Source organism: Gavialis gangeticus, unplaced genomic scaffold (assembly GCF_001723915.1).
Source record: "Gavialis gangeticus isolate Ggan-Ray unplaced genomic scaffold, GavGan_comp1, whole genome shotgun sequence".
Taxonomy (NCBI): domain Eukaryota; kingdom Metazoa; phylum Chordata; order Crocodylia; family Gavialidae; genus Gavialis; species Gavialis gangeticus.
Window position 1 is genome coordinate 170,210,184 of NW_017728992.1, and position 10,356 is coordinate 170,220,539.

Below are 10,356 nucleotides of genomic sequence, written 5' to 3' on the forward strand. Positions count from 1 at the left end.
AATCTTCTTCTTACTTCTTCAGCAATCCCTTGCAGTTGAGGATGATTGTCTTACCTGTGTCCAAAGATGGCTGATGATGAGGCTTATTCGGGATCACCAGACTCCACTGCGTCTCATCTGGGACATTTTTCCATATGGGGTGGATGGCGCTTGATTCTTGATTTGGTATTTTTGACTGCAGTAAAGGTGATCCCAGTGGACACTTATCCAGTCAGGAAGAAATACAGAATACTGTATTAGACAGGCTGTGTTTAGAGAACCTTTTTCTGTGGCGTGAGCACAGCTGAAGAGGGGTGCTCAGTCACAGTTACAGCTGCTGAATCATGCTCCTGTCTTGTCCAAGTGCTTGACCTTCTCGTAACTTCTGCCTTTGTGCCAGTTCATGACTAGGAGCTTCTAGACCTCACCATTTTGCTTTTATCACCATTAGCTGATCGCCAAAGGGCTTGAGGAATGTGCTGGAAAAGCTCTTTTAATGGAAGACGTCTGTGTGTGACTTCTTTTATTGTGGAGAAGCTGCCGCTCATCGGCTTCCACACAGGTCTTGACAGAATGGGACTTTGACCCAATGGCGAGGAGACTAAGATAACTGGGGATCTTGTTCCACTGCTCTCTTCATCTGCCTTTGCAGCCATTGAGATTCTAACATCATCTTCCACCTGCTACTCCATTGAGGACTTGTAGACCCATGGCTGGGGGCTGGGCAGGCTTTTCAGGAGGGCGACCATTGCCATCTGCTGTCCTTACCACATCCTGGTGGTGCTGCTGCTGCTTGGTCAGTGACTGCTTATTCATCAGGTACCCCTGCTTATTTCACAGTTAACGTTTCCTGAAGGTCATTCCACTATCCACCATCTGTGGACGCACTGTGTTGCAGTACAGCTCTGCCCCACAGAACCTGGAAATGGAACTAGTCTCTACAGTGTACTGCAAAGGCTTCAGCTACTTTAAACCAAGAAAAGAGACCGTCCTATAGTTCATGCACCTTCCAGCACCATCATCTCTCAAATTGCAGGGTGTCAGATGGCAGTTGGGCTTGGTGGAGTGTGTAAATGGATGAAACTCAACAACCTGTATAGAAGAGTTCAAATCAGATTATCTGGTGATCTCTTCTGGTCTTGATTTCTTCATTTTTTTAAACTTGAGTTATTAATCATTCAACTTGTCATATTTAAAAGAATATCTAGTCCCCAAATATATATACATAAAGACGGATATCTATCTTCCATCAACGGTCTTCCCTTAACCCAAGTCAGTGTACATAGAAGTCTTTGTTTTTTTCTTCACTTCTTTTCAGTCTCTAATCCTTTGTATTTTGGTCAATGTTAAGCATTCGTGTTTCTTCATCTCTAATTCACCCTTCTTTTTCCTTAGAGCTCTGCTCACTATCTTTTAATTTACTCCAAATTTGTTCTTAACGGTTAACTAGAGTTTCACTATTTAAATAATTAAAGAAGTTTCTCAAACTTTCTGGTTTGGAAACAGAAGAAGATTCTTTTTAGACAATTTCAAGAATTTCCACCAGATTTCTAAATAAGCATTTTTTTCTTTCTCCCCTGGATAAGACTGACTTTGTAGGACAAGTTTTCGATTATTAAAATTTTCAAAATGTATTTTAAACCAGTCACTGATTTTTAGGGTGTCATTTATTTTCTAACCTCTTGCAGTTGTAATTCTTGCAGCTACTTGAAAATAAGTGATGAATTTATTATGTTGCAGAGTTCTCAGGAAGGTGCAGAAAGGGATTATCTGTTAGCTGGCATTCTGTTAATTCAGTCATCTTGTCTCCCACCTTTTTCCAGAATAGTTTGATTCCTCAGACATGTCCACCATATGTGGTAGAATCTCCTACCTGGCCACACTCCCTGCAACATTTGCCTGTTCCTGTACTATAAATGCATTTAATTTTAAGTGGGGTGAGATACCATCAATACAGGACTTTAAAATAAGATTCTTTTATTGTTGTACATATGGATATTTCAGGACCATTGTCCAGACATTCTCCCATTCTTCAGTGCTAGTGTCAGTAACCCATTTTGTTATAAGCAATGCATTTCTTCTGTATAGTTACTTAGAAATTGCTTTAGATATTGATTCCTATGAAATTATAAGAAATTGGACTTTTATATAAATAGGCATAGTTTAATAATCTTGAATTTCATACGTATAGGGTAAACCTGAGTACGTGTTATAATATTATATACCATACTGGACTTTTTGTGAGCTAAGTATACTCCTCGTTCTTGGATACCTCTCCTGTTCCATGAAATAAGTTATTGTCTTGTAATTAAATATGTTATCGTCCATGAAATAAGTTATTGGCATGAAAACAAGTGAATAAGCTGAGAGACAAGCCTCTGATTTTTCTGGTATATTTTTGGTCTCGGGGGTTTTATAAGAACTTTTTGTGAAGTTCGTACATAGACCAACATGGATAAAAAATGCAAGTTGCCACATACTAATAATCTGAGCAATGGTGTTGAATTGAATTTATGGCCTCTTACATTGTGTTGTGTTTCTTATAGGATGTTAAATAAGTAGAATTGCTTAGTTGCTGTGCTGAGCTTAGTGCAAAACTTAAATCTGGTTTTGTTTGTAGTTATTTGACAACATTTAATTCAAGCTAGTTAACATCACGTGGTTTTTTTACTGTAGCTGCAGCTCTGAGTGTGTAAACACCTTTTGGAATCTCTTCTTTTTCATAGTGAACACTTGACAGCCGAGATGCATCTTTCTTAAGGAAAGGAGTTTTTTCAGCTCCAAATAGAGGAATCTGAGATGCTTTTCCACCTACCCATTCATCTGGCTTCATTGCTTTTTATCCTTTTTGTTACTGTACCCATTCATCTCACTTCATTGCTTTTTATCCTTTTTGTTACTGTCATCTTTATTCCCCTTGCACAAAATAGCCATGCCAATATTTCACTTAGCCAGCTCCATCTTTTTTACACACATTTGTACTGAGATTATCTGCTGTTGGTAGACACTTATAATAACTATGTCTAAGATGGTGGAGTCCATGTTTACCTTTTTTGCCTTTGTAGAATTAAACTACATCTATAAGAAAAGAAAAACTCCTCTACTTATGCATTCTTTATTTCTTCACTGATTATTTTTTATGATGGGTGTAAATGAAAATCCAAAACTATAATATAAAGTGTTTGAGGAAACCTACTAACACAATTGGCAGCAAACAGTATTTGTACAAATATGGTACACTATGTGAATATGCACTTTTAAAATTATATATCACTTAATAAAATGTATCCTAGTGGACATTAGTGGCCAGATTTTGCAAAATATCCATGTAGAGGAGGGAGTGAAGGAATCTGGAGCAGTTAAAAATGTGGCTGGTTTAGTTTTTCTATCATTCCATCACTGCAGTTCTTTATTTGTAATACTTTAATTCTGATGTTGTCTTTATGGTTTGGATCCCTTATGACCAGCTGTCTCACAGTGTGCATGAGCACTTAATAATATCCAGTGACTTGACCTAATGGAGTCTGTCTTATTCTTGTAAATGCTATACCCTTATGTCCTGATCCTGTAGTTTTATCTGCAGATGTGATTCCTGTGCCAGCGCAGTCATATTGATTGCTTTCAGTCTCTTTTTTTGTGTCCCTTGTGGGTTTATGTGTAGTGTGGGTGCCCACCCACTTGGATCCAATTGCTGTTTAAAAATAGAGATTTTTCTTTTGATGATAAAAGTTAGTGCTTTTCAATAGTTTTTACATAAGATTACCCAGATTTTTAAAGATATTCATATGATGTATGCTCTATGTGCATGTTTAATGTGCTGTGATGTACAGGAAGCTTTGTATGACAAATTTTAGTTACGAGCAGAAAACACCCACTCTGAGCTCCACTAAACCATTCTTTTATTAAGTCAGGAGTTATTCATTAGATGAATTACATCCTTCCAGACTGGTCTCATTAGATACTTAACAGAATTTTGAAAACATTCTGTGATTATTGTGGCCCCCTGTGACTACATTCAGGGCTATCTCCTTTTGGCCTTTCCCAATTCTTTGTACTCCAAACAGCTAGGAGGGGTGGGAATGTTTCTTCTTCCTCTTCTCTCACACTCAACTTTTCCTTTTGCATCCCACTCTGTCTAGAAAGATAAGGAGGAAAACTTGTGCTTTGAAGTTTGCAAATCAGTTCCATGTTTAACTACTGAATTTTATATAGGACAAGGCAGAGTAATTGCTTATATTTATAGAAGTCTGCCAGAGCTCTGTGTCTTAAGGTGTTTAAGGATGAAATAATTGTAAGTGGTATGAAAAGGAGTGTTCCAGTGGAAACCTTAGGATTTATTTGCTTCATTGTGCTTGGAGAGCTCAGGGTCTGGGATAGAAAGCTTGCCAGGAGCACAGGGACAAGCAAGTTACAATTCCTGCGCTACCTAGAAAGTAGGTGGACTGTGCTAGGCACCTATTCTCTAGCATAATCTGGGAGAGCTGCTGCCTTTCCCTTCCTTGCCATTTTCTTTTAATCCAAAAGTCACAGTCCAGGCAGTTGATTTAGTCAATCAAGGACTCAAGTTGGTTCCCCCCACCCCACCTTTGTTTCCTATATTGATGATAAGCCAGTTTCTGTGTGAATATAGTTAAATAAATGGCTTACATTCTTATAAAAGTACACTACGCTTTTAGTCGTATACAATTTGTACTTTTTTTGCAGATGGCTGAGTATTAGGCCGGTGTGAAGCGTAAAGTATTCACTTTGGTTTTGGATTTGGTGATTCGGAGGGACAGTGATTCGATTTGGTGATTCAGATCGCTGTCCTGATTCGATTTGGCCGAATCTGAAGATATTCAGTGCCAAATTTTATTCGGCCATAAACTATACAGGCAGGCAGTGCCAGCGGGAGCAACTGGGGGAGCATCCAGATGAGCCCTGGGAGAAGCTGTGGCTCGTCTGGCTGTTCCCCTGACCTGGGGCGAGGCAGGCATTGCTTGCAGCCCTGAGAGAAGCCATGGGAGCTGGGGGATTGAGCTGGGGGGGAGTCCTTGTTCATTCCCCCAGCCCCTGTGGCTTCTCCGGGGGCTGCCAGCACTGCTTACCTCACCCGGGTGGCGGGGGGGGGCGGGCAGGGAGCCTGAGGGGCAGCTGGATGAGCCATGGCTTTTGCCGGGGCTGCTGGCTCAAACTGGGGCTTCTCCAGGTGTTCCCCCAGCTGCTCCCACTGGCACTGCCTATTGCCTGCCTGTACAGTCTATGGCTAAATCTCTGAATCTCTCTGAATTGATTTGGAGGCTTCCAATTCAATTCAGAGAGATTAATGGGTCTCCCAATTGGATTCGGAGCTTCAGCTGCCAAATTGGGCCCAATCTCCTCTGAAGCGAATTGGCTACCGAAGCTTTGCACCACCCTACTCAGTATTAGACTTTAGGGCCTATGTCCAGAACTCATTGTTTTTTATGATGTGATTGGTTTGGAAATAGTAGACTGTACATATAGCAGGTATTGATATGCATTAATCTCCAGTTGTGATAGGAAGTATTAGTGACAAAAGAGACTTCTAGTTTTGTTTTTTCTTTTTTCATCATTTTGTCACTCAGAATTGCATTACAGATTGGAAGAATCTTTCTCTTTTTTTGTAGTTCTGCCTTCAAGAGCTAAGACGGCAGTTCCCTGGGAGCCATAGAGTTAAACGACTAACTGGCATGAGATTTGAAGCCATGGAAAGGTAATGACTGAATTTAAAACTATTTTTTTTCCTGGAAAACATACTAAGTATCTCTTAGGGTGAAAACAGATGTTGCCTTTGTGTTGCCATAAGAATTTTTATGGTGGCACAGAGGCCAAACAAAATGACATCCGTGCCCATTACTAGGGGTGCACTGATAAAGATTTTTTTAGGCCAATACTGATCGCCAAGTATTAATGAGCCATATTGACTGATACCGATCTGATTGCTAATATGCAGCCCACCATCTGGATGGTAAGTCTTGGTGGGAGGAGGCAGATTGAGGCCCGCATGGTGAGGGAGGGAGTGAGGCAGGGCTGGATCAGGTACTGCCCAGATGCGGCATGGTGCAGGATGGAGCCGTAAGTGGCTTGTATGTGGTGGGGGCTGTGCACACCCCAGAGGGAGGCACAGGGGGGTGTGCCCCCAGATCTGTATGTGGATACGAGGCCAGACTGCAGCTACAGACTGGGGCCGGGGACAGCGCCTGGCTCTTCCGGGTGGGGTTTGGGCCGGGGCTGCACTCGGCAGGTAGCAGCAGTGCTGGAAGAGGGGCTACGGAGAGGGCCACCCCAGACTTTGTTGTAGTCCCCCTGTAGCCCCTCTCCCAGTGCTACCACCTGCCCTGAGTGCAACCTCGGCCCAGCCCACCTTCCCCCTGCACACAGATCTGGGGAGCACATGCCTCTTGTGCCTCCCTCGGGTGTGTGCAATGGCAGGAGCCGCCCCTCTCCTCATCTGCAGCCTTCTGGACAAGCTGCAGCTCAGTCCTGCGCCCTATGCCCTGTCCTGCCTTGGCTGTGCAGCACATGCACCAGCCCCAGTCCCATTCCCTCTCTCAACGTGGGGGCCTTAATCTGCACACCCCCCACACACACACCCTTTCCCTTTCCTCCACCCCTTCCTCACAACAGACTTGCCAGTTGGACCTGCTGGGCTGGCAGCATACATGCTACAGCTATGCACATGCATGCAGCATTTATCGGTAACATTATTGGCAACATTAGCCAAAAAAAGCTGATTGCCGATAACATCAATTTTCCTTTACTGATACTGATACGATATGGACCGAGACAGAGGTGCACCTCTGTCTATCCTTTATCATGCCACACTTGTGTAAAATTGATGGCCGCCACTTAAGTGGTAACAATTTCTGCTGCTATTCAGCAGCAGCAGTCTGTTTGTTTTTAAGGCATGAGAGCATGGACATCCTGGAGCTGCCTAATTCTGTGCTCCCTAAGAATTCCTATGCAGGATCAGGCCCCTCAAGCCTTGGGAGTGCTTGCCTGGCTTTCTCCACTTGAAAGAAGTCATCCTGGGGAAATCTTCTGTAGCATAACTCTCTGAGTAGGGTCTATGGGCAACATCTGTTTCACCCAGTGAAGTGGATCAACTGTACTGGGACAGCTGATCTACGTAATTTGGTGAGGTCTATTTCTAGCCTCAGAAAGAAGTTTTACTACACCAAAATGAACACAGGGCATGTCTACACAAGTTGTTTACTGCAATGTTGCCTAATTAGCTCTGCAGTAAATGCCTCAGTGTCTACACATGTTCCTGCTAGGTCCCCTGCCAGCTGGAGCTGCTCCAACCCAGCTCAGTGTGCTGGGATCCCAGGCACATGTCTAAACATGGTGCCCAGGAGCAATAAACTCTGGTGCGGTATGCAGTCTTTCACTAAGACTTTATAGAACCATTACTGACCACCATAGGTCAATAGGCTGTAAAATATTAAATATTTTTTGGTTTTTATATATTTATATATATCCAAAAAAATATAGCTACTAGTCAGTTGAATATGTCCAGAATACAAGCAACATTTTGAAGCTACACCTGTAGCTCCCAATAATCTTTTCTGCCTCAAATAATTGAGGAATACAGCTCTTTCCCCCAAGTTATTCTGTTATAAAATTTAACCATATAGAATATAATAAAAAAAACTGTAACCTTTCTGATCTTTTGCAGTATCTTGTAAATGGGCCATTAATTTCTATATAAAATGGTTTAAATTAAATGCAGATGATTTCACTGCCTATTATACTCTGTAGGACTTTATCACAAGGGTAGGACTGTCCTGCAGGCCAGCCATAGTTTGTTTCTTTTCCCAGTTTAGATAGTTCTTGTATACAAGTTTATAAAATCCTGTTTTAAAATGGGAATGTAAAGATACAGAAAACAGCTAGGGCTTTTGGAGATGACATCTAGTAATTGCTTGCTTGGAATGTTAGTACCTAACATCAACTAACTGTTGCACACCACAGTTTACTTGCAGAATTAGCCTTTGAGGTCTAGAGACCATGAACCAGATTGATTTAAGGAAATTGGAAGTCTACTAGGAGAAAAAATGGTTTTCATTTAACAGATGTTTTTCATCCTTTCTTTCCATTGTATTGAACATATAAATTGACATATCCATGAAAGCCCGTTGTTTGGATTGAAAATAATGGAAAACTGGGGTTCACTTTTGCACCAGGAAACTTAGGGTAATTAAACCTTCCACATTCTTACACGTGTTGTGAAAAGTGAGTTATTTGAGCTGTCTTCCAAAGAATTGCCTTGCTAACCTGTCCCTATAATAGTTAGCTCTGCCCATGCTGTTATTGGCCAGACATAGTGAACAAGAAACTATACGGTTTGGTGCTTTTCATGGGCTGATAAGTTGGCAGGTTGTCCAGAAATGGAACTGTCAATTGTGCACTGCCTAGACATTTATTTCCAGATTTATGTGATTAAAGGGTTTGCTTTGTGCCTTTGAACAAATAGGCTCAGCATGTAGGATGAATGCAACAGGGCTGGCAACCTAAAATATTTCAGCAGGGCATAACAGTTCAAATGGAGTTGTCCAAAACTGATTGCACATACTCCTGAGCTTATGTTTTGAGTCCTTGAAATGGAATCACTCAGCAATAACCTCTGTGGCCAAACAGAAAGGCTAATCATGGGCTAATGTGAGAGGCAAATATTTTTTTGGGTGATGTCTTTTTTTTTATTGGACCTACTACATGGTGGGTGCATCTACATGAGATGCTGTACTGAAGAGTTGACTTAGCACTGCAGTAAAGTGTCATCATCTACAAATGCGTCCATCTTAGACTGGAGTAAAGTAATTAACTCTGCCGTAAGATAGTACTGCCCAACACAAATACTATCCTATGATGGAATTATTTACTGTGCCACAATGCATGTGTAGACAGTGCCTGGGGCTGGCTAAGGCATGAGGCGTGCCAGCCAGCTAGTCCTGCACCATGGCAACCTTGTGTCCCAGCCAGCCCCTCTGCAGCATGTTGAGTTGGAGTGGAGCATCTCTGGGCTGGTAGGCTGACCCCCTGGTTCCCCCGCTAGCCAAGGCTGTACCACCCTGGCTTAACGTGCTGTTATCCCAGGTGCATGTGTAAATGCTATGCCCCGGAACAGTGAACTCCAGCACAAACTGCCCTGGAGTTTATTGCAGTGCGTTAATATCATATGTAGACATGTCCAGTTGGAATCAAGTTAGATCAGCTTTTGAATACAAGGTATTCTTCAGCCTTGCATTTTGAAAGCTGGTCTGACTTGATCCCAACAATGTGGTTGGTCCAATAAAAGAGATTACTCAAAAGATGTTCTTCTCACAGAAATCCTGGACCATCATGGCTACAACATCACTACCATATTAATGAGATAACAAAGGCAATAATATCCAGTCATTCTTAGCTTTCATAGGTCCTCAGCAGGACAGTGATACGGTGGGGCCTTAAGGAATAAGGACATCTTCTTCTGAAAAGGAAAATAAAGTACTTTGTCAAACAGCTTGGCTTATAAAGTGCCCTGGAGAAAATCTGATGAAGTACAATATGTGTGGGGATATGAAAAAACTAAATAGATCTGACACAATGTGTGGATAACACATCTGGTACATAGAGTGTATATTGAACCAAATTGCTTTATTTTTCCAGCTCAGGCTGTAAAATGATCTGAATAAAAAGATGAATTGTTTCCCAGAGAAGATTTAAATCCACTGTAGCAACATCGGTTTACCTCACCACTTCAAGCAGCAGCTTTATGGGGGAAATATAAACCCATGTTGTTCTAGTGATAGGAAAGACTTTATATTTGGCTTTGTAATAGATGAGAGCATGAGTTACTTGGTATAACCCAGGGGTCAGCAACCCCCAGCACGCGTGCCAAGCATGGCACACAAGGCCATTTTGCTTGGCCCACCACTGCCAGCCTCTCACAGATCTGGGGGGCGAAAGTTCTCTCTGCCCTCCGGGAGTGCATGCTGCTGCTGGGAGCCAGCCCCACCACCTGCCCAAGTGCGCAGCAGGCAGCAGCAGTGGGTGCGGGAGCTGGCTCCTGCTCCTGCTGCCTTCTGTTGGGGGCAGAGAGCTGTGGACTTGGGTCCCTGGCCCCATAACCTGGCGGCTGGAGGGCAGGGGCATGAGCAGGTGGAGAAGGCATGGTGACGGCTGACTGCAGAGCGGATCTGCAGGATGGCAGCCACAATGAAGACATAGGAGATGCAGATCATGAGAAAGGGGACAATCAGGGTTATGAAGGTAGCAGCAAAAACAATGGCCTCAAGGCTCTCTTTCCTGCCACACACAAGCTGTAACATAGGCATTACATCACAGTAGAAGTGGTCGATTTCATCGTTACCACAAAATTGCTGATGGAAAAGCAAA

General features: G+C 42.6%; 1 protein-coding gene across 1 annotated transcript in view; it reads left to right on the plus strand.

Annotated features, from left to right (window-relative positions):
• EMC2 (ER membrane protein complex subunit 2) overlaps window positions 1-10,356 on the plus strand; it is an 86,773-nt gene that overhangs the window by 22,345 nt on the left and 54,072 nt on the right. Inside the window, exon 4 of the mRNA XM_019528071.1 lies at window positions 5,607-5,692. Within this exon, the coding sequence (XP_019383616.1) occupies window positions 5,607-5,692 (86 nt within the window). The remainder of the gene's footprint in view (window positions 1-5,606; window positions 5,693-10,356) is intronic.